At 31.6% G+C, this 27,082-nt stretch overlaps 1 protein-coding gene across 1 annotated transcript; it reads right to left on the bottom strand.

Annotated features, from left to right (window-relative positions):
• Nucleotides 1–231: 231 nt before the first annotated feature.
• Nucleotides 232–26,295, bottom strand: Bnip3 (BCL2 interacting protein 3). Its single transcript, XM_072903749.1, has 6 exons — nucleotides 26,058–26,295; nucleotides 15,599–15,776; nucleotides 12,392–12,479; nucleotides 2,954–3,027; nucleotides 2,532–2,684; nucleotides 232–2,435 (listed from the first exon to the last, which is right to left on the bottom strand). Exons 1-6 carry the CDS (start codon nucleotides 26,098–26,100, stop codon nucleotides 2,384–2,386), a joined length of 588 nt encoding a protein of 195 aa, XP_072759850.1. The 5' UTR covers nucleotides 26,101–26,295; the 3' UTR covers nucleotides 232–2,383.
• Nucleotides 26,296–27,082: the final 787 nt, after the last annotated feature.

Below are 27,082 nucleotides of genomic sequence, written 5' to 3'. Positions count from 1 at the left end.
ACATTATTTCAATATATTACGTAATTATGAGAGAAAAAGGTTAATCCCATTTTTAGTTTTTGTGCTATTTATAGCGCTGAAATTGTCTAGAGTTCAATTTCTGTCAATTTTAAATTCGATTTTTGACAGTCAACGAGATGTTACATACAAAACAGGAAACAGAACAGAAATTAGGATAGTTTTAGAAATGTAATCTACGTGCAAATAATTTATGAAAATTGAAATACTTCATTATAAGTATGAATTTACAAAATCCTTTATTCTTGTAGCGCTCTTATGTATAAATCATCCATAAAATTAAAATTAAAATTTTAGCAGAGAAACAGTTTCGAAAAAATATCGATGGTAAGAGACTCGAGTATCCGGCACAACGCTAAAAAGTCACCAACGCCAACTACTACATACGGAATACGATTATTATTATGCGTATGACACAACATACATACAATATTACAAAATAATTGCTTATAAAAAGTACGTTGAATATCATTATTGTAAATTAAAGAACGCGCAACTTACCTAAGAATATGGAAAGAAAATCAATTCACGTAAGCATTGATTGTATTACTAATTTTGCAAATAAAAATTTATGCACATTATCTAACATGTATTTAGTTTTATCTAAATATCCAAATGTGATTTATATATATACATATATATATATATATATATATATATATATATATATATATATATATATATATAAATCACTAATGAGTGACATATTTTTTTCAATCGATCTCATTCAATACTCAATTCTAATTAAAACTCAAAAAGATTATTTCACAAAAATCATTTGTGCATATTTTCGATAAGCTAGTGATTACTATCTCGTTCTGTCCTTTCCCTCATCTATTAAAGTACAAAATCTCCAAAGCATTATATCGTCGCAAATTCTTTTACTGAAAAACGTAGCATATCATCACACATTCACAAAACATTTCCATATAAATTCTAGCTTTTTCAAAACACACTTGTTAAAAATTATTTAATTTTAACTTTTTCTATGATATTATTTAATTAATAAGCAAAAATTATGTAATATTTTCATCGGACAAAATTCCTCAATTTCGAATAAATCAAAAGATCAATGCATATTAGTTAATCTCATCCATTTCTAAAAAATACGAAGAGAAAAACGAACCTAAATTTATTTTCACAATTATTAGAATCAATTCTTACAAAAAAATCTGCAAAAGATTCCGTATTATTAAATTCCATTCATCTCTTTAATGTCTCACGTACCAAAACCATTTGAAACACATTTGATTGTCACATCACGGCCGGGCTGATCGTACTAGACGACGAAATACATTTCGTGTACGTATATATATGTGAATTTCTGTGTGAATTTATTACAAGAAAATTACAAAACTGCAGATTAAAATGTACAAAAAAAACCATTCTGAAACTCTCGCCATTCAAAGTTCTCGTTCGTGGTCCCTCCTTTCGGCTATCTGTAATCGAGATGGTATAAACGTCGGCATCGATACTTCCTCTTCGTAGGAACTATTGCCATTAAAGCGTGAAATTGAAAACAGGAATAATCGGTCGACATATTTATATCGCTCATTATGTTTTCGATCGGGTTTGAATTTACTTAGACACATAATGTATATTTCCTTTTCATTCCCATATAACTCAACTCAACTCTCAAAACTGACTCGTTAGCGATGTAACGAATTCCGTAACTTACATAAATCAGACGAGTCGTCCAGCGTTCTCTCATCGATATATCTTGATCTTTTCCATACTGCTAAATCGTGATCTTCCCTCATCGACGCATTTCCTCCGCACACAAATACACGCACGCGCGCCTGCGCGTGCACACGCATACTCACACATTCTCTCTTTCGTTCCCCCTTTTACTCTTTCTTTCATCAGTCTCTCCCTTCTTTCTTTCCGTTCTAACAATAATTAGTTTCAGATAAATACTATTCAAAGCTATGCCTACGAACTATCGCGGATAGAAACGCATTAGAAACGGTATAAAATGGACATTCGTTTCGTTCATTTTCCTGTTTCTTTCAACAACTGTAACTATATACGATAGTTTCTTTTCTCCATCTTTTGTTGCTTATTTTTCTTAGCCTTTCCTTTTCCTAAGCATAATGCGTATTACTTATACTTTATATACGCAATTTTTTGAAAAGTACATCATACAGTTAAAAGGGATTGGGGAAGTAAAAGTGCTAATATATAATACAAAGTGCTAATATTATAAATCGGGACAATCGAATTATGTGCTGCGTGTAACTGTTTTTTTTTTTAGGCTCGATCGCCCACCGGCTTATTCAGTCTTTCTGCATCTCTAGCCTTCCATTCTGCGCCAAACTCAATCGTGACCAAATCCTGATGCTAACACACCCCGGAATCATGTTCTTCACTCAATGGCGACGCGGGACATTATCAAGCCCCGCCTAGTGAGCAAAACGCTATAACAGAAGTCAGGAAGCTTAATTAACGTTTCAGACAACAAGAGTGATTGGCAATTAGCATTACGTTTCAAGAAATGTTACAAGTAACTTTACCCTAGACCAGTTCCAATAAGCAGAGACAAAAGATTCGTAAAGAACAGGGTGTAAATGACCTCCTTGGAAAACAATCCGTTCTTGCCAACTTTTGCTGTACGGATGCTGTATGTTTTCCTCTTACTGCCCAAGGGATGTTTGAATTTCCAGTCTCTGTAAAACGGCAAGGCATTGAGACTGCGAACACGTGGCAAAATTTCATTCACAAATATACAATGCAATTTACGAATAAATCCTTTAAAGTATCCTTTAAACTATCTTTTAAAATCCTTCTAATATTTCTTTCAATTTATTAGATTCAATGTAACAACAAACTGATAAATTTGCTAGAAATCAATAGTAATTATAATCGCAGAAATAATGAATAATATAAAAAAGTATTTTCATATCAAAATTTCTAAATTAACTGTCAAATCTCGTACTTTGGCGGCATCTGGTCTGGTCGAGAGCTCCACTCATAGATCCAATCCGTGTTCTTTTCTAGAAGTTCGCCCTCCTGCGAACAAACGGATACGTCTCGTTAATCTTCGTAGAGATAAACGGAGAATATTTCACTTCGTTTCGCTATTATCATTTCGCTCAGCGAAAAACACAAGGAAGATAAATTAGTCATTTACGTTGTACAGATTAATCGTTTCGCGATATCAGAGGAAGAGGAAATCAATGATGAGCGGTAGAAGAGAAGAGCGACGAGACATCGATCGCGCGAGGTATAGCTCTATGAATGGCGATCGCGTCGCGTGGAAAAGTGAATGTTCAAGGATGACCTTTGGCGTTCCGCCAACCGTGCACACCGAAAGTGTGTGTCGTAGCATGTATATTCCAGATCCTATATGCGCAGATACTCCGCGACTTTGCGCATCGTACGGTAAGCAGCAATGTTTGCACGACGTAAATCAGGAAAGTGTAAATTGATGCTGTAAAGAGAATCAAAGAACTCTCCGACGTGCGAGTAACATCCGAAAATGTTTAATCTTTCAGGAAAATTTAAATTTCTCTCTAGCAAATTCCCCCTCCCCCTGGAATAGAAAATTAAAAAATCAGTCCTCTTTTAAACTGGGTCATCGATTTAATGCGCAGTATGAAGTACAAGCATGTATGGATAATTTTATAAACTACGATTCGTAGATATGTAGGATGTGTTAAAAATAGTACATGTGCTTGTATGTATATGCAAACATCGAGTAAAATTAATACTTTGTCTTGTCTTGGTTTTGCGATATCGGTCAATTATATTCATTCTTCTCTTAATATTTAAGAAAGAGAAAATGCCGCGCGTGTTCGATAATGGAAATTAAATGTCGAGAAATAAAAGTTTGATACTGATATTTTCGCGAATTAAATCGGCATTTGGCGCGCATAAAGTTAGGCTTTGTACTGCTATCATCTTACTTCTGTTGGGGCTGAACGACGAGTAATCGTAGAAACTGGTCGTGATATACTCTCATTATATAGAAGACAATGTCCCCGACCACTTTCCAACAGATAAGCCCAATCTTCTTAACAACGGCGGCCGCATAACCAGTTTCTATATTTAGATAGTAGCAATGTATTTTTTGTGTTGCTTGTCAATCACAATTATGATTCATATTTCAGAAACGCTTTCCAATCATCATCAATAAAAATTTATCAATTATCGTAATAATAATCGATATCCATTAAAAACATCAATAAATATTAATTTAAATATAAATTTGTCAGAGAGAAAGTTCCTTTGTTTTATTAATATAAAAAATATAGACAGAATATTTTTACGTTTTTTGTATATTCAAAGTATTATATCGTTTCAAAATATTCCTGATAATGAGTTAATATCTTTTTTCCTGTTTAAATATTTTTTACACTTATATTTTATTTTTCCAGTCGAAATATCTGAATGGCAATAATGTTTATGGTTGTAGGAAGCACTCTGGCATTTTAAGATAAAGCTTAATCCTTCCAAATGATTCACACAGGGCTATCAATCAACACAAAGATTGCACGCGTAAACGCGTGTTAAAACGCACATTTACATATTACGTCATCAGAGATGCTAATCTAATTCTATTGTCTTGCGAGGAGAACTACAATATACGAGATAAAGTAATATTCATAATTATAAAAGTGATCAAACTAAGATAATTATAAAAAAAAAAAAAAATAAAAATCGTAATTAAAGTAACTAATAACAATAATTTGCTCGTGCAATTAATTCAAAGCTTTATCGCAATTTTTAGTTAGCGCGTAGAAAAACGTCGGTTGTACCTTTCGTGCAACAATACGATAAAATGACCGCATAACTGTACACGCAACTGTGTAAAAAATAATCGATATGCATATTCGCGTGTAATTTTTTTTTTTACACTTCGTTGGTTTCTTTAATCCATGCTCGAATATGTATTTCTCGATTATGGACGTCGTGTTGCCGCCAATCCTGAAAAGCAACCGCGCATTTATCGCCGTTATAAATAACTTTTACGACTGCGTTTTCCTTTTTACCACCTTTCTTGGATCTTTTGAATCGCACGTGTCGTTAAAGCCAACGATGATAAAAAGTATCAAAGTGCAATATGATCACGCTTGAATCCGAGTCTAACGAATACGTGACATATGATACATTTTGACAATCAGTTTGAATACAATATATTTGAAAATATTTTTCTATTCTTTTCTATTAATCTTTTTTTCATATTTAAATTAATAATAATATCTTTTCAGATTTACTGATATATTATCATATTATTACGTCGTACAATTATTCTTCCAATTTTCTAGAGATGCGAAGAAACCAGATGTTTTGGATTAAAGTATTGTAAGAGGGTTAATCCCGGATTAAGGTCCGTTCCGTTTATTCTCATCCTAAATCTCTCTACTTATTCGCGTCCTGCTTAATCTAATAATAATACTCTAAATAAATAATCGTCCAGGCTTGTTAAACACACAATGGATAAATTAACGAAATTATAAAAATATTCTACATATACGCACATTTTTGTGATTACAATTGATATAGAAGCCAGAAACAAATGTGTGCCGAACTTATCCACCCCTGTGGATGTTCCTCTTTATTGGCGCGAGAATATAATCGGGGAAATTTAATTTTAAACGCTCGCTCGATCTGATTCACGAGCATCCCCTACGAAAAAAAGGCAGTGCCTCTAGCACTTTAATTACGCTATCGATTTTTTTTTTACAGACGCGTCGAGAAAACTCAATTCCGTCGTCGCGTCAATGGATCGAATATGTTGGCTCAGCATCCGAAAGGAGAATGGATCCGCACGACGGCGCCGACGTCGTGCATGGCGTGAGCTCGGCACGACCGGCGATTGGCCAGTCGATAACTACGACGTTCTCGAGAATGCCTCTCCTCTTCGCGGTCTCTTGGCTTTTTTTCTCGCCGGCAACTTGGAAGGGCGCAATAGCCGTGAAACGTTTGCGACGCGACGGTTCATTAACAATACATACCATATATGCGAGTTGTTTCCGCGCGCGAAACTGCTCGGTGACTTTCCCTCGATTATAGATTTTCCCGACACAAATCGAAAATTATTGTTTGGCGAATAGTGTGCTTGTTGATCGAGTCATTTTTCCGTAATTAATTATAGTTTTATATATTTTTTATTAAAAATTTAAATCCGAAATAAATGTTTTTAAACAAAATTTAATCTCTAGAGAGAGAGAAAAAAAAAAAGAGTATTAATATAAGAGCCGCGACAGAGTGCAATAACCGCGGAATCGCGTTACTTCACAATCGCGATTCATAGATGAAACCATATATATGTTTTTTGAAGCCAATCACACTTTTCCCGGATGAATTAGATTACTTTTCTCAACAGAAATCTGTGATTATTTGACCGTTTCACATAATTCATAATTATATTAATTTTCACATAATTATAATAATTAAATAATTACACATATATAATCTAAATAATGTGTATATTTTAATAATTACATATATAACATATTTAAATAATTTTGATAATTTTAAATTTTTTGAAAAATAATTCAATGGTCAATGTCATTTCTTGATTATTAACATAGTTAAATTTTGTGGCTGCTTCATATTTAATACATATATCGCAATCGATATGTCATACATTATTTTTAAATTTTTATCATGAATATATCGATAATAAAAATAATCCAGAAAAATATATAATCATAAAAGAAAATTGTATATAGAACGCAAACCCTAAAATTTATTATTATATCAATTACAATTAATACGTTATATATTCAAAATACAAAGTATAATAAATAAATTCCGAAAAAAAAAAAACGATAATTTCTCTTCGAAGTTTTGATTCAATCACACGATGTAACGCAAAGCAGACATCATTTCCTCTCTAATTAACCATCACATTAAAACACGCAATGTCCTTGTTCCGCTACTGCAAATTCTCTCGTGCATTCACTGGCAACAACCAGCTGCATCGAGTGGGAACGTGTTCCACGATGCTATTCCGAATGTAGCACATTAAGCACCAGATGCACACCACGCGCAGTCGCAATGAAAAATATAAATAAACTGGGTATACTTGCAACTGTGGCCGAGGAAACACGGTGTTTCGAAAGCGACATCCGATATATTACACCGTTGAAACATAAGAAAAAGCTATCGCGTTACCATACGCGGTTCTTTGTCGCGAAATTGTGTACACAATGCTCGTCCATCGGCTTCCAACCGTGACGCTCTAAAACTGACGTTAATCGTGACGACGACGCGATTAAGTCAATCTTCAATGTCACATCACTCAATAATACACGTCGCGACATCGTATCTCGATTAAACGCCCCTCTATGCGAGAGTCGTTATATTGCTGACGTTGGTCTCAAATTTATTACACATTATAACGACGAATGTCACGAAGACACCGATTAGATAATTAGATAATTGCTTTCTCTCAGTTCAGTGAGAATTGTTTCGTAAAGAATGAGAATTCTTTTTAATTCCCGCAAGTATCATTTTATGTATATCATAAGAAAAAATTGTACGCTAAAGTGATTCAAATTAACAAGTAAAATAGCAAATATACATACATTTATATTTCTTCCATATATTTAATTTTAGGGAAAATTATTACATTTTTAAAAAATATTATATTATTGTATATATAAAAATATAATATTATTCTTATTTAATTAAATTTAATAACATTTAAATAATTTAAATTTTAATAATTTTAAACTATAATAATTAATTCAAAGAGGAAATTATATTTATAAAAATTATGGGATAAAATTTTAATTTTGCAAAAAATTGTTATATTTTTAAAAAGTTAATATTATTATTTTCATTTAATTAAATTTAATAATTTAAACAATTTAATTTTTAATAATTTTAAAATATGATAATTTAAAGCGAGAATTATAAAAATTATGGTACGGATTATATCATGCAGAAAGAGATTGTGAAGGTGAAAATGGAATCCATTCGTTCGTTTACTTTACATGTCTAAAAATAATCTCGATAAATAAGATCTGAATCGCAATTTAAGTTAATTATTATCATATAACTCTTTTTTATCTTTTTACTCGTATTTTTAGTTATATAATCGTGCATATTTTGAATAATCCAGGAAATATAACAAATTATAATAAAATATAGGAAAACATTATTATTATTGAATTTGTGTTGTGTATGGTAATTGAAATATAAAATGTATAAAAGCTAATCAAATATGCGGAATTCCTCGACTAGTTTGCGCGACGCATTAACATGATCATGCAGATACATTTACTCCGCATGTAACAACCGGTTTGCGAGCGATACCAGAAAAGAAGAGCAAAATAACGGGATTACATATCGATCGGTTTAAGACATCGCATGATCGCCGTCGCATCTGTGTCATTAACAAACTTCTAATTTTCATATTGACGAGTTCACAGGAAAACATTTGACTTTCAATAATGATACGATTCTTTTAATTAATATAATAATGAATTTTTTGCGTTCTACATACAATTTTCTGAATGTAATTATATATTTTTCTGAGTTATTTTTATTATCGATTTAATTAGAATTTTTTACATCCTTTTAACCAGAAGAAAATAAATTACAGGTTACCGACATATAATGAAAGTTGGAAAACGGTGAAGCAGTAAAAGTACATCCTTTCTTCAGCGATTTTTATGGTATTGTGAAGTAATTAATGCAGTAATGAAAGGAAAAAGAAAGTGGGAAGCGGCGTTCGTTAAAAAGTATTCCACGTTACACAATTTGATGCGAGAGCGCAGATTTTATAAGATAAGAAGTACATGCAAACGAAAGTATGTTTTCTAGATTAGATTTAGATTCTAGTTTGTTAACTTGTTTCTAGATAATTTACTTGTTTATAGATACATTTTAAGATAGTTCTCGCTATATAAATATATCGTTTCTAAAATCGTTCCTAAATACGCCGTTCTTAGTGTAGTTGTAAACACACAACTTATGTAGTTGTAAACACACGATATATCTCTGCAGTTTCTTTTCGTGACAACAAAAATGTAAATATCAAAAATATGCATATTTATATAATTTACAAAATATTTGATAAATATCCAAATTATTTTCTCACACACGAAAGGATAGGTTTGGAAAAACAGATCAGCCACATTAATTACACAAAAATTAATACAAATGTGAGTGAGAAAATACCGCAACAAAAATGTTAAAAACGCAGTAGATTATTGTACGAGAATTCACGTTTTAGTATGCGTGAGCGTCTTTTTGTGTCGATACACAAGCGACGACACACGTGTGTAAGAATACTGCGAATGACTCATGGAAAAACTTTATACGACGTGTGAAGCTTCTACTTGTTATCATCGTTACTCATACCCCGCGATACAGTCAGTCTTTGTCTAACGACAAAGATGCTTTATTTTCGTCCATTCTGCAGAGGATAATAGAAATCATAATAATAATAATAATAACAATAATAAAGAGCATTTACTCGCATTCAGCTTTATCGACGATATTTCGAATTCCTACGACTTTGTGCGAATCACTCGCGAAAGATGTTACGTATTGTTTCATAAAACTGCTAATCTCTATCGCGATAACGATGTCTATTTGTTTTTCTCGCAGCAATACAATGTGTAAACAGCAGGCTTTGCGCTGATTATCGATCGTGTTTCTAACAAAAAGACAATTCGAAGACATTTCTACTGCAAAAGCCATCACATGCCGTTTCAAAATTAAATATTTCGCGTCCCGTTTTTTTTTTTTTTTTTTTTTTTTTTTTTTTTTACATAGGCCTTCCACTTTATATAGATTAATAAAAAGTGGAAAAAATCTTTTTATACAAGTAATAGCGAGTTAAACATAATCATTAAAAACATAAAGATCATTCAATAATGTATCTCTTTCAAATGACTTTATTTTTTTTATACTCGAGAGAAGTACAATTAAAAGAATTGATATTTGAGAAGACAGAGAAAATATATTTAGCAATAAAATGTAATTAAAAAATTATACGTTTATGCAAAGAGAAAATGTTTCTTTTTACATATTTCAAAATAAGCGTCATGTGATTTCACATAAAATTATCAAGATTATCAGACACGTCCTTCAACTTGTCTGATAAAATTATAATTCATTTTGCGAATTGTAAAATTATTATTCTGCTAAAAACTCCGCTGAGAACTCTAAATTTCTTTTTTATGAATGTCGGAGAATTAATCCAAATTTAATCTTCTCGACTTTCAGACGCAGGTCAAACAGTCACCGGGTCGAGAATTCTCAAGAGCTGGTACCTAATTTATTTATCCGTACATTTTGCTGTACGAAAGACGTCACAATCACGAGGAAAAAATTTCACGGACGTTATTTTGAGATTTTCTGATATATTTCTCTTGAAAAGTCGGATGTACACGTGAGATTTCGATAATTATATATATCCATCATACGAATGCGCAGTAAAAATGCTGCGTCGTCGAAATTCTCATCAACTTGAATGAATAGTTATTAATAACGTCGCATTTGTATGCAAATTATTTCAACTCGCGGTTCTCACAGATGTGATTCCACAGCGGTTGTACACATAATAGAAGATACCACATTTGTTCGATACGCAACGTTTATTCTATCCACGTAAACACTTCGTGCATGTATAAAAATCGATTAAATTTCATTGTTATTATTATTATACGTGAATACAAATAAATTTTATCTAAATTTTACTTAAATTTAATTCAAGTAAATTTTATTTTAGCTCGCTAAGAATGTATAATGCGTGTGTGTATATTATAATAGACATAAAATTCTATAAAAAGAAATTTAATATATATCAGATTAAAGCAAAAACAAAATATATATAATTCAATAAAAAAAATTTTGAAAGATATATATTATATTATAAAATATTTTTTTTTTAAATATATTGAAATATATTAAAATTCTTCAAATTTTTAATTTAATTATCCGTTCTATATAAGTAGACAATATAATTCTTCGTAATTCACAATCACAATCCCACATTGCGCAATATTGAAAGTCAGCCAAATAAAAGCCGACGAAAGTATATGTACCGTAACGGATTTTGTTCGTTCTTGCATAACTGGGACATGGCAAAAGGAAGAGAGGAAAAGACAGATAGAAATTCTAGCGGCATATGCAAATCTTTGTGCTATTCGGCACACATAGTAATTCGCGACTGCTAGAAAGGGCACGGCACTAATAAAATCAGTGATCCGGAGACCTTGCACAGAAAAAACGGACCGTTCGATAAAACCAGTTGCGCATCACTCTACAGCCGAATATAGTGGTATATAAAGTACATATACTATGCAAGTCGGAGAGAAAAAGGATGGAGCAGCTACATCAAAAATTAATAAATATAATATATTTCTCGAAATTCATAAATTGATTGCGCCAATTATTTTTAGCCTTTTAAAATTAATAATTAATTTATAAATTAAAGTAAAAATTTACCTTGATAGTTTAATCTCAAAAATCATAAATATTATCTTATATCGTAGTAACTTTTTTATAATGTCTGTCCCACAAAAATTCATGAAAATAATTCTACGAGGCAAATCTTTACTTTAATTTACAAATTAATTATTAGTTATTATTATATTTTAAAATGCTAAAAGTGCCCTGCACAATATTAAATTCATAAATCTCGCAATGTGTTAGATTTATTAACTTTTGACGTAATTGATTCATCCAGTTCTTCTTTAAGTCAATCAATATTATCTTCGCATTGTCTGCTGTATTCTTAAGCTATCTAGTAGTAAAGATTAAGAAAGTGATAAAAATTATTTTCATTATTATAAGAAGATTTCAAATTTTTTCTTTCTGCCTACTTTTGCAAAATTGTTACTCAATTTATTATTCTCAAAAATAATATAAAATAATTTAAAAGTAATTAGTACTTGATATATAAGAAATAAACATTCATACATACTTTATGACAACATGCGTTATAGAAGGAAATGTATGTATGTACATATAGATTAGATATTTAAATGACACTCATCCTGTAGAGAAAACTTCATGGGAAATGCGTGACAAGTGGCACAAAGCTATTGCTTCAAGACCGACTGTAATTTTCAAGTTAAATATCTCTTTGTTAACTTTACAACAGTTGAAACTTTGCTCTCATTTTACGAGACTGCCGTTGTATGAAATGTTTGATCTTGTCAAAAGATAAAAAAGTAATATAAAATTAAAAACGCAAAGCAGTACGAGTGGCACAAGTTTTCTGACAAAAAAGTTCGATTTTGATATATTTCTAGGACGCTTATGACAATAACACGCGACATAATGAGGATAAATATATGTACGCAGTTATGCATACACGTAGATAAATACGCACGTGCTTTCCTATAACTACGTCGAATCGCATAGAGAGTAAAGTACGTAGTAAAGAATCGATTATAGAACTGACCTTGTTGCAGCTGTAATTTATATACACGCCTTTGAGTTCATCTTCAGTCGAAAGTTCCGTATTTGGGCTGTTTGGCGGACTCTTCGGGCTACAAATGCAAAAAAAAACAATATGTTATAATATGATATAGATCGCGCAAACGATCATTTTCTCTCTCGAAATTATTTATTATGCTTTAATCATTATTTTTAACGCTTATTTTGATATTATTAAAGTTTATTCCATCTAAAATTTAATTTATATCTATTTCTATGATATCTTTTATCTGATCCACAATATCTGATTTCTGCAAAAATGTCAATATATTTCTAAATAAATTTGATATAGTGATTATGACAGTCATTGACGTATCTTTTTAGATACTCGAAATACTGAATAATCATAATTCCAATAGTAAAATATTTTTTACAGCTTTTAACTATTAAAAAAAATAAAGAAAAATTTAGAAACATGTAAATTTTGTTGTATTGAGTAAATGTAACGTTAAAAACAAAGCATTTAATATTAATTACAATATGTAATATTATTGAACCAATTTCTAAAGTTTTACGTAACTCGAGTATATTATATATTTTATCATTTAATTGCATTATATATTTTTTAATTTTGCTTTGATGTTAGTTCTAGACCGTAGAATATATTTATTTTTCCTCCGTTCTTTCTATATTGACTTGCATTAGTTCGCTGAAGTGTCGACGTCGCTTATCGCACGCGTTATGTGTATAGTGCTGGCAGTGATAAGACGCATTAAAAAATCAGCACGACGATAAATGTCGCCTTGAAAGTTCGCGACCCCCCTACGCATGATTATCGATGCGTCGCGAAATCGATCGACCCCACAACACTTGCGGTTGCCCGCAATTATCCTTGACGTTTGTTACCGATATCGCGACCAAGGAAAACTTGGCGCGATCAGATCCGTTATCGCCGAGACGTATCGTGGCAAAAGCTTTATCGGCTACAAACCTGACAAACGTAATAGTGCACTTATGTCAAGTGCGTTGTACACACGCGTATATTTCGCACGTTATCCGGCTCTTTATCTTGCCCTTATAGTTTTTTCTTTTCGATAAAGCGAACAAACATATTTAAGTATCTCACGATTCTTTCGTTCAAATTCCATGACGATTAATATCTTTTCTATTTAATTTCGATTAGATTTTATGTAACCTAATGCATGATTGTGCGTAATATTTAATAATTGATTGAACAGTGTCCCTGGAAAACTTTAGTTTCTAAGAGATAGTGCACGTGCTAGATAATATTAAGTAAAGAAAAATCGTATCTTGATATGTTTAAAAAAAATGGTACATAAAAAATATTTATCTACAATTTAAAAACTCATTTTTTTTCTGCATTTATTTTGAGATGATAAGGTCAAAAAAACTTTTCAAGAGGAGAGTTCTTCTTCTTTTTGTTCTTGTATGTAAAATTAAAAGGTAACAATCTAGTTTCTATGAGCAAAAATAATTGCTAAAAAACCAGTTACGTTTTATCGTGAAAAAATCTCTTCAATAATGAATTTCAAAGTTTGTTTTTCTGTCTTTAAACATTTAATATTTAATATTTGTACGATAAAACATTTGTTAAATAGGTGTTAATCAGCTCGCTAATTTCTTTCCCAAAAATCTTTTGTCGTTCAAGAAGGAAACTGGTAGCGAGTGATAAAATGCGGAGTGTATACACGCGAAGCAATAAAGCGGATTAAACATGTAATATTCCGCGACACATGTCGTTCACAGCGTCGTTGTTTCGAGATTGAAATGAATATTCACTACGCTGCGCAGATATTGTCAATAACAGGATCGTAGCAAGATTTTAACGCTCGAGATAACGTTACGTGGAAAATACGGTCATATAGATGCAAATCGATGTGTCGCTTTACTGTAACGCGCACTTGTAGACACCGCTATACATATATTTTTAGATTTAATTTTAATTTAGTTTCTCGCGAATTTTCTTTTTCTTTCTCTGTGCGTCAGAGAATAGAAATTACGCCTAAACTATTTTCGGTAGGCCAGAGTATATAGACTTATCGAGGATATATGTTCTTTGTCTCTTCGACTTTGTCTCGAAGTCGCACACAAAGACATGTCGCTCTTGCTTTTTTGCCAAGATATTTGTACGAGTCTGTCAATGATGCTACTCTAACTATGTTAAGAGCCACGTGTTAATTCTGAGAGCCGTCTAAATATCGAGATGCAATCAAGGTAAAAATATAAATGTTTATATTTGTAACTATAAGTTCTCGCTCTTTACGGACGACGCGACGTCTATGTTTATTTGCGATGCGACTGTGGATCGATTTGATGCCGATTCGAAAATGCACAGGCAGATTAAGAAAATAAAATCAATATGTATCGATTAAATTCTATAATCGAACTGAGAAATTTATTCTAAAAGAGAGATGATTTTTTTTGACAGAAAAATACAGGTTACAATTTTAAATATTAAAAGAAAAAAAAAGACCTGAAATTTATTTAAAATCATTTTTCCTAAGTAAATTTAAGAGGTTTGTAAGTGAAAAAAAATATTGTAATTAATAATATGTACATATATATATATAAATATGTGTACAATGCAACTAATGAAGATATTTATAGTAATTTTATAATTCATATATTTTATGTCTGTTATGCAGTAATTGTCGCAATCATCTCCAATCAAGTACATTATTTATATTTATTTGTATCAGCAACGATAAAGTTCAAAAAAACAATTTCCGCTTTAAAATCTTTTAAAATAATTCGCGATTCGTTAAAACGCAATCGCGGTTGTGATATAACCAGTGGGTTATCCGTCTTTTTCCACTCTTATCTATTCGACTTGGTAAAGTTTCAATGTATGTGACACGAAATCGCTTTGACTCTGACTTTTGCACGACAACGTTTTTTACTTTCTTACCATGGAACCCTTTTCAAAGGAAATATAGCAGACTTTTTCTTGCATTCGTGCATAGGATGAGTCAGAGACGAGTAGATATAAGTATCTGGTTGAACGACCGACTTTGTTAGTCGAGTCTTCAAGCAACTCCGAATATAAGAATCTATCTGTGTTGTCCGCAAAGCGTGCTTGGGTCTTAAGATTTTCAAAAGGCTCATGCTTGTAGCCTCGAACTACAGAAACTAGACTGTCACCTACATTTCACATTGAAAAATTTTTAGAATTTTGTGGAAAGGCACATGGATCTAGTTGAGTTTTTCTTACCTGTCCCTTGGAGTGTCCCGACGCGAGGACGCCAAGGAATGCCTCGCAGATGAATGTGTGGAATCTCTCTGTGCTTCTCGAAGAAGTCGCAGGTATTCACGTTCGCCGGTGATACTAAAAGGTGTAGGCGTAGTCCGGGCAGCTAACGACGGGTCCGGCACCAGCTCCACCCATGATTCTGCACAGTTAACAAGAAAAAATGTGTTATTTTGTGTTTTATATGTTTGTCTATCTGACTATATATTCCTCAGGTTTGCAGGTAATTCTAGTAGATTCTCACGTTGGCAGTAATTTCTCACACAATGTCGGTAGTAATAATTTATTTCGCAAACAAACGCGCTCAAATTTTTTCGTATGTGAACTAAGATAGAAAATAAATAACAGCAATTAATTTTATTCGTTTCATCTATTATTATTATTATTATTAAATTATTAATATTATATTATCGAGATTTTCAGGAATAAAATTTCTTATTATTAATCAATGTTAAGAAGAAGTAGAATCTTATCATTTTTAATACTATATATGTATATTTAATACTATATAACACTATATATATTTAAAATACTATATACATATAATAGTACTTTGTAAATTTGCAATTTTTATATTGTTAATAAAAATTTAATGCGGCATAACGGGTCATAATTTTTTCATTTTAAGTAAATTTTAATACTAAGATATTTAACTTTTTATTAAAATTTATTTCTAATATTTCTAATAGTTCAAAATGCTTTTGGAAAGTTTTTAATATAATGGTAAAAAATGTTTGATATATAATGTATAGAGAACGTAATGTATAGAGTGTCGTTGAACGATGTACGCGATGACACATTGTAACATCTTTAAAAATAGCATCACCGACCACCATATTGATTAGAGTAACCCTATGAGGTCAAGTTGAAGGGAAATTTCATAAATAATATATTGTCGAGCGACTTATCTCCGTATTGATTCATCATACGTAATTAATATTGATTTTTATATGTAATATCAATTTTTGCACAAATAAAATTGTCAGAGATACAAAAATAATATTTCAATGTTTACCTTTAACGTAAAGATATTGAAGTATTATAAAAATTAAAAAAAAAATATTGTAAAAAGTAATATAAAAAAATCAATATACATTTAGAATAAAAAGCATTTTTCTAAAATATACATTAGTATTATATCTTTTAATATATAATCATTACTTCAATATTTTTTTTATTTCTTAAGTGTTTCTTTATTATACATATATGCGTGATTCACGATTTTCGTCATATAGAACATTAACAAATAAAAACGATTAAATATGACTTTATCAATGTCATTGTGCATACAATAAAGTTTTTCAGCGTCTCATTCCTTTTACGTAAGCAGTATAATAAAATAAAATTCTGACACGTTGACAATAAATAATTTTCATACCATTGTTCTACTAGAACAATTTCGTTTTTTACATATTAAAAAAAAATGCTCATTGTCAGCATGCATAATAACATAAATGGTATAGTATATCAATGACGATGATGATTCTGATCTTACAATTAGCAATTAACGAAATATAGAGAGAAATCAGCTAAATAGATCTTCTTACCTTATACTAAAGAAAGCTAAAATTTCTAATTATAAGTTTATTAATTAGTAAAATACTCTCTCTTATCGGAATATATTATAAATAAAATCAAATCGTTGTATCATCAAATAATAATATCACCACTGAATAACAATGGGGTCAGCAATTACGAAATTAGACATTTTTATATGCAAATATTTCGTAGAGAAAATAACATGAAAATTATATCCCTCAATTTATTAATTGACTACTCATATAATAAAGTCATGGTCACTAGCTCTGACGACAAATCAAGATACTCATTGATATACTAAGTAGCAATAGTAATATAATCGATCACTGCTATATATAGAGTACGATAATTGGACCGTCAATCAATGACAAACTTGAGCAAGTAAGAAGCCTTAATATTCAGAAACTTTCTTTTGCGAATTATTCATGTTTATTCCGTTTTAATTATAACTAATAAGAAGAATTCCAACTATTTTTATATACGATAGAAGTCACAAGTATCTACACATTTTCAGCACCAATTTTTTTCCTTTTTTAAACTATAAACGTTACAATCCAGAAGTTATACATTCTAGAAATTACTATCCCGAGTACGACTGAAAAAAAAAATATATTCACTTTTCATAACTCGTGAGAAAGTAATTTTTTTAAATATTTATCAGAATATCAAAACAATATTTTATTTGAATTTAAAATTAAATAATGAGATAAATAAATAAGATCAAAATATATAAAATTAAATTTCATTCCCTAATAGCAATTGTGGAAAATCATCTTTATGAATATAAATCAACATCATTATAAGAATCTACGAATTTTACATTATCATTTTTATGCGAATAAATTGACTTTTGACATCATTAATAACGTACGTTTCGTTAAAATTGACACGTGTAAAGTAATGTGATAAAATATCCGTGATTGAACTCTATAATGTAATTATACATATAAGAATAAATTCATCGCTAATGAAATTTCGGGTTCATCTACCTAGTAATTTACTAACTAAGTACATAATAGATATGAATTTATATTCTACGCTTCAATGGACTTTGATTTACATAATTACGAAACTATACTGAAATGTACAAAAATAGCATACGCTATATTATTTTATCTTATTTTAGCAAGTTAACAAGTTTTTCATAGAAATATGACTAGTCAACTAGATTTTTTGTAAGCAAGCTAAGTTCCAGCTTCGTTTAATCCACTTTAATCATAATTCAGCTGTCAGAGATATGCATTATACTTATCACCGGTCAGAGTTCGCGTTGCACAATTTCGTACTTGTTATAATATATTGTCGACACAATAAATTTTAAGACGCGACTCGACTTCAATATATTTACATTAATAATCGTTAATTATACACGCCATGAACGATCTATGTGCTTTGAAATTATTGTAAATTACATATTAACGTTAAAACAAAATTACACATTATCTGAGAACTGACGATACGAAAGGGAAGAGAAAACAGGAATGTCGATTAAATGCCATTTATCAATCGCGACGTTTCATCGTCGCGTTTATACGTGCGTATGCCATTACGCGTCATGTGTAACGCACGTGACACGGCTACGACGGACGTATTGGTGTTAAGCGATTATTGCCGTCGCCGTCGCTCTTCTCTAGTCACGCAAATTATACGGGTGGTAAGGTTTACTTCGAGTTCGTTCACCTATTCGTAAACCGAGACACATTCGCTTTTGTCTCATCTGACATATCGATATCTCGGAGGACAAAGATGACTAAAGTCATTCTAATGTATCTTGGAGACTAACGGAAAAATCATTTTCTTGAAGGATAATTTCTTAAGTGATTTCGTTTAAAAACACGCGAGATAATTTCATTATTGTATGTACATCAATCTATTTTCTCTCTATACGCGAAAACACTTTTTCTCAGCGAAATAATCGTCGATATGGAAAGCTGAACAATAAATCTGTCACGCACGAGTTTCTCGAAATTCGCGATTACACGATAGATCCGTCACGCGATTCTTATTTCCGACCGTGCGATAGACTATCCAAGCACGTACACGATTAAGGCTTTTGCAAGAATACGAATTGTAAAAATTAATAGTTACGATGCGATCATATACATATGTACGCTCTATAATTTAACTTACGTCAACGTATTAACGTATTAAAACCGTAAATCAAGTTTCTCCCAAGTACGCAAACAACAAAGACATTCTTTCCGTCTTGCATGAAACAATAATATGTATCATTTTTTAATTGTACCGATTGCGTATGTCTCTTCAATATTTTTAGGCAACAAAGAAACTTTTTTCTCGCGACAAGGAATTTCCGCTGCTCGAGTATGCAAAAGCTCGTGAACAATGACTGTTGGTAATAAATAGAAGTCGCTGTGTATGCTTTCACAAATATAGATGCGTTATGTCGATTTGCATTGTCAGCTCGACACAAAGATGGGCGTGATAACGCCGTAAATGTGATGTCGAGGTCCTCAGAAAATGGGAAAAAATTATTCGTGTTATTAAACGTAGCACTGTATGCAACGAGCTTGATATAAATTTTTTATTAATCAAGCTTTTTCAGTTATTGAACAAAACATATGTCATGCTTCAAAAAAATATATGACACGAATTCCAACTTCTGCAACGTACCTAATTTAAAAATTTTTTTTCTAAATAATTTTCTAAATATAAAGAAGTATGTAAGATAATAATCTATAAAAAAGGAAGATAATAATCAATATGACTTTAGCACTCTGTTTTATTAAAAATAGAGTGTAAATTCATGTAGATTATTATCTTACTTTTTTTGTATTTATTGTCAGGTATCATTATTTAGAAGAAAATTAAAAAATTTATTATATTTTTACGTGAATTTTAATATAGAAAATAATAGTATTTTCTGTATATAATAATATTATTTCTACTTGCTTGTAACAATAATAATTTCGTTCGTAATCGATGCCATAAAAAATGTAGCATTTTGAGAAAATGGTTGATAAAAAAAAAGTAAGGTAATAAACAACGGAAAATATTTTTTTTATATTAAACTTCTATTAATCATTTCTATATTAAATAAGAAAGCTAATATTATTAATAATGTTTTATGTTACCGATATCAAATGTTTATTTATCCAGACACATTATATAACGCGCTACGTTTACACGTGCATACGCAGGAAACAATCGATACACGTGAACAAGAATATCTTGTTTCTCACGATCGCGTCGGCGTTGAAGCTTCGCGCTTCATGCAAAATCGCAGCCTATAAAAATTGCGTCGTTTAATTCCGCAACTCGTAAGCATTCTTTATTGCTATATCGTTCAAGTTGATAGTCGTCATTATGCCTAAACCCACCGGATTCACGAGTCTTGTCGACGCGGAGCGCGTGACGAAATAGTGTTTACACACGCCTCCGATGGAAGCACACACGCGTCGTTTGCCATACAACTGCACTTGCATAACTCCTCGCTCGCACACGTTCGCAAATTGCGAACAAATTAACAGCCGCGCTCAATATCCTGCATCCTGATTACGGACCGCAAACCGCACCGCCATCGGTCTCTTTTGTGCGTCAGTTGTAAACATTGATGGACACCGATGGAGATCAAAGGGCCAGAGAACCTATTCAATTTACGGATTGCTATTACTTGATCAGCAGCGATCTCGTTCGAATCAATGTGAATAAATTACGTCATTTGATCGCGCTGACAAATCGGAACTTCTACTCGTTTGATAAACCGCAATGTTGCTCGACGATTAAGTGCAAATGTAATGCGAAAGTTAAGATGGTGAATAAAAAATGAAAAAGTGTTCATTTCGTTGCTTTCTACACGTAGAAAATATTACGTATTCCTCGTACATAGAATATTTAAATTACTAATTATTATTATATGTTAACAACTTATTTGTTGTGCATACATTTGCATCATTTCAAGTCAGCTTCGTATATCATGAGATATGACTTCGCTTACATTGAAAATACCAATTTATCTCTAAAGATAGTATCTATTCTTCTTGAATAAAGCATACTCAAGTTTCCAACTACTTGGTTGTTATTCTTCGTAAATTGATAACTGTTACTTAACTTTAATTAAACCTCGACCTTGTACTAATCGGTAAGAGACTGATATATTGTTTTTCACTTATACTCTTTACTTTAAAAAGACGCGATATTTTCCGTATCGAATAGTTTATTTTTAACAATTATTTAGAATCGCAAAACAGATATCATTTTATGTATTTCAATAAATAACACATTTATTATCGTCAATTAATTCATCGAGAATAGATTAATAAAGTTGAAAGTATTTGAAAAAAATAAGTATATAAAAAGAATTTCTCTCTCTCTCTCTCTTTCTCTCTCTTTCCGTATTTAAAAAATTATACTTACAAAATGTTTTTTATAAATGTTCTTAATTTGATAAAAATGTGAATATTAAGACATTTATAAATTAGATATTAATATTTATTAATCTGATCAAGAACAAATTATTATTTTTGTACTTTGCGTTGTATTGAATCGTTAATAAATATTTAACAAGCACGTGCCTGTCAAGGTGCACATGTCAACAGTGCACGTGTTGACAGTTCACGAGTGTGATGATTACCACAAGATGTGCCGATCCTCAAGAAGTTTTTTATTGCTTCTCACGTGAACATATTTCGTAACCGATTTCTGTTACATCGACAAACCACAAGAAAATATTGCTATATGTTAAAGCTAAACGATGTGGTTCAAAAATTCATGATACCTTGAATATTATAAACGTAGTAAAAAAAAAATCTCTTCTTATGCAAGATAACATCCAAGAAAAAATTTATTTTAAATTTTATCATATATATATAATAAAAAACAGAGGGTTAATATTTCGCGAAAAAAATAAATTTGAACAGAATATCTACATTTTGAATTCTCAAAATATTTTTTTTTATGTGCTCGATATATATTAATAAAAGAAAAATTATACAAATTCGCCGAATTTCTTTTTCTAAATATGTGTTGCATTTATCGCATGAAAATACTCGCAAAAATAATTCGAAGCATGAAATTGTCACGTGTCGCGTTCGTAGAATCACCATCGAGTAGCATTAATCAATCGGATTAAGGACCGGCGATGGACCTTACTAGCTAAAAATAGATGCGTACGGACTTCCCTCCCTTTCAACTGTCTGTCATTTCGATTAATATCATGCTCGTGGGCGTGCACACAGCCGATAATCGCGCACGTACACTCATCTCTAGTTTAAATTAAACATCCTTTCGTTGACAGCCCAATGGAGATGTAAATGAGCGAACGCGTGCCGAGGTCTAATATTTATACAGAATACAATATTTTACAAAATGTAAATTTACATATTATATACAATACTATATATAAGTGAATCAGTAAAATTTTAATATTTTCAATATTTTTGAAATTGATACTTTAATTTATCTTCGTTTTCTATCAGAATCATTTACAAATATTTTTGAGATGTATTGATTTATTGACGCAATATTGTGATGTTTTAAACGTGCACATCAAAAATGTGATAGATGGCTCGAAAGGATATAACAGAGAGAGAGAGAGAGAGAGAGAAAAGAGAAAGAGAATGTCTACGTGAGCGGAGTCACGTAGACCCCTGAACTCTCTGGACTGATTTCAGGTCAACGTCGCTTTAATGAGTCAAGTTCCTGAGGAGGATCACGTAGATATACGCTAAAATTATACGATCGCATGTTCTCGATCGTTTAAAAGAACGAGTTTGTAGAAATGACTCATGCTCTTTGGAAACGACCTCCGGATACATAATATTTCGAATTGCGGCGTATATCTAAGTTTGTTTACGTCTCGCGTGGCGTCAATTTCTCGATAATACATATTTGTGCGCACATTTTCTCGTTTATCAGAATGATATATCTCATCGATTCGCACTAAAACATATTTAAAAAATAACAGACGGAGATGTTTACATTTCTCCGCATTAATAGAAATTAGATATTACAATTCTATATTTCCTTTATTGCCAAAAGCTACAATGATCAAGATTATCGACATATCGTTCTGACAATTCTAATATAGATAATGAATATCAATATTATCATTTTATAAAGAATGATAATTGAATGATTCTAGATCTAGATTACCGATATTTTGAACAATCGAAGTTCACTAACCACAATATTAAAATATCATTTGGTCGTACGCTTTTACGAATAAAAGAAATCAGAAAGACATAACAATAATATTAACAGATACGGTTCTGATTTTGATCGAGCGTTATACTCTTATTAACGTTCACCCGTTTTAAATATAACACTCGGGGCATGAGTTTACAGGACACCGACCCAGTTCTATTCGCGTAGATGACCTAACAGTCGAAGAAATCAAAGAAAAAGATTTTTCAAACAATTTTGAGGTTTGGAAAACTTTATCAATAATTTCGGAAAAAATTGGATAATAGTAATTTTTGTAACATTTTACATACTGGTAATATTTTTATTTCTTTCCATTTTCTTTTTATTTAAAAAAAAAAAAAAAAAAAAAAAAAAAAATAAAAGATCCTTTTTTTAAAATAAATCTCTAAACTATCTGTTCGTGAAATCTACTCGATTACTTTGGAATTAAATATTTTGTCACGTAGAGCCATCGTACAATCTGTGAATGATTTATGATTGGTTTCCTATAAATATACGCGAATAAATCACGCGATATGGATTAGATTATATCCGTGTGAATACATTGGAATTAAATATACGCACGTAGAAACGTAAAATAAAAAGTTACACGTGAGAATGTGATTTACGAATGATTTAATATTATTTCAAACACTGATGAAGCAGAGAGAGAGAAAGAAAATTTCAAGTAATGGAATATTTTATTATAGAATTTTTTATCTATCAGGAAATAATATGTAATCTAATATATAAATCCAGAAATTTCCTAATTCGCGAAAGCTGCGGGTAAATTTATTGGGTCGAGTCTTACATTACTCTGACGAACATTATTTCACTTTACAGTTTTTTATTATTACCAGGACAGCCCTACTTAGCGTTAACGTCTTTGAAAGATACGGTAAATAATATACAGCGAGAGAAGGAAAGAGAGATACAGCGAGAGAAAGAAAACAGATAATAAACCGCATTGTGACCGAGATGAATGGCAGGTACTTAGGTATTTTTTCCGTCTACCGACCAGACGATACTTCACAAAATAAACAGAGATAATGCTTGCAATAATAGAAATCATATCTGTGTGCTTAATTCAAGCAGCCTTCACATAAGATGATATCCGCAAGGCAAGTCATGAAGCTAATAATCTCTGTTAGATCAATTGCAAAAAAATATGAATATTTTAATATACAGCATTTTTCCAATCAAATTATCTTATTCTTCATATATAATGTGATATTTCACAAAAAAATATATAAAGGAATCGTGTAAAGAATACAAAATTAATCTTATTTTATAAAAAAGATAAAGTTTTTGAAATTTCGCATATTTTTATGAACGATTAATACCTGTTGATTACAAAACGTCTGATCTATTCCTTCATAAAAAGCTAATCGGTAAAACTTATTAAGAAAATTATAGATTAAAATCATATGCTCGGAAAAATTAGTAAAAAAAATTGTATATCTTGAAAAGTTATTCGTTTAAATCTGAAAGGTATAAGTTTTACCACATATTTATACTTAGAATCAATTTCACATAATTTATTTAATCGAGTTTTTTTTAATTAAATTAAAAATGTGCATGTATATGAAAATCAAACTTTGTGATATATAAATGTTAAAAGGAAAGGTAACCTTTGATTATTGATAACTACCGCGGTTGTAATCCAACTGACTCAGCTTGTAATCGCCAATGTGTCTACGATATTGTACATATTATATACACATTCAGCAAATCTTATCTTATTATTATTATTACCGTGTGACGTATGCAAGAAGCGCATAGATGCGCGGCAAACACACAAAAATAAATTATTTACATGGAATATAAATAAATTCTATAACTTGGATATTCTCGCAGTTATGTATTTCCGCATGAAAAGATGGACAGATAATTATGTTAATCATAAAATCATGAATATTGTAATCTTATCTTACTTAGTAATCCTGTCTTGCTTATCAAAGGAAGTGGTCTCTAAAAATAAAACATATTCGTGCATATGCTTACTAGTGATAGAATATTTGTCTAACATTTTGACTCATTTTATAATAAGGAAAATATAATTGAAGAAAAGAAAAGAGGGTAAATAAAAAAAGAAAAGTGTAGTATTGTATTTCGACAAAAAAGGATCATACAAATATTTATGTAAAAAAAGAAATATATTTCGATAAATAATAGGCATGAATTTCGCTCGTACTTTGCGAAGTTCCCTTCTTTTCGTACAACTTCGCTGATAAAGGACGCAGCCGAAAAAGCAATATTGATTCAGGCGCGCAACATCATCAAAAAATCAAAAGATTCTTACGTGTCGGATTGAAAACTCGAAATGGCGCCAAAACTGACGCGACGCGACGCGACGCGACGCTACGTCATTGAACCGCTCCAATTTTCAGAGACACGTTACTCTACGCTAAACGCCAGATTTTGTCGGATAGACTAACGCAGATAAATCATCCTATCGCAATAAATCGAATTCGTCAATGTCGCAAATTTTATTCACCGACCGGTTTTTTATGCCAATTCAGAAGAACAATTAGAAATGATGATGCGTCATCGCCCGAAATTCCGCGATCGTGAATGGTAAAGTACGTTTGTTTACGCTCGCGATAGAGGAAGCAAAACGAAGGGGGGGGGAGGACGAGGGGGAGGCTGGCAGGGACACTGCGCGAAATGGCCGCGTCGTTCGCGTCCAACAATCGGCGCACCGAGCGTTTGTATTTCCCTTACGGACTTCTCTTTTACTCACCGCTCAGCTGTTCGTCCGACGTGTACTTCACCGTCGACGACATCGTCCCGTTCTAGTAGAGCACTCGCGTAATCGAGAGACGCTCTCGCTCGCGACGAGAGAAAGGTGACGCCGGAACGGAACGCGGAAACGGAGGCGAGATGCGAAAAACAGACGCCGCGACCGTGATAACACAACGATGACGATGACACACTTGCCGCCGCGAGAGACCGCGAGAAAATGCTGCTGCGCAGCCAGCGCTACCGTGCTTTGTTTTGACGCACGTCGGCGCGCGCATGCCAACTGCGGCCCGTCTCGGCCAATCGCGTCCCGCCGCGGTGTAAGTGTACGTATCGCACGAGTTTCGACGCTACGTCGTATGTCAATTTCTGCGGCGCGTCTCGTACTCCGAAACGAAAGTTACTCACAGTTGCTCAATATTACCCCACACTTGCAGACGCGCGCGCGCGCGCACACACACGACCGTGTCATCCCACCATTTGATTTTTGAGAAAAATAACAATGTCATTCTCCTCTCATGTATAAAATGCGTAGGGTAGGAGATGCGAAACAAATTTCTTTTTATCGAAATAGTGTCATGTCACTCTTTTGCAAACGTTACTGTCAGAGACACCTACCGAGGAATGATATAACTATTTTTAATTGGTTTGTAAATGTGACAGATGTCACGTTAATCTTTATTTATTTAAAGTCACTTTAATAAAGTCCCTTATTTATTTTTTTATTATAATTATTAGTATATACAGAAAATTATATGTGTCTGAAAAATATTCTAGATGATCTTAATTATATTTGTTTTTATTATTAATTGTTAAAGGGATTGAGAGAATTTTATTTCTTCTTTTATAAATTTTCCTTTTTAATATTTTATTACAGTGAAACAAAAAATTGCATTAATAAAATACACACACGTCATATAACGAAATATTTGAAATAATGAAATGTGTTCACATTATATGCATGATTTGCACGTCGAATGTGTGCGTATCGAAGAATAATCTCTGTAATTTTTGATATTTTATCAT

This window comes from Anoplolepis gracilipes, chromosome 12 (genome assembly GCF_047496725.1).
Source record: "Anoplolepis gracilipes chromosome 12, ASM4749672v1, whole genome shotgun sequence".
Classification (NCBI taxonomy): domain Eukaryota; kingdom Metazoa; phylum Arthropoda; class Insecta; order Hymenoptera; family Formicidae; genus Anoplolepis; species Anoplolepis gracilipes.
This window is presented reverse-complemented; position numbering and strand designations above follow the sequence as displayed.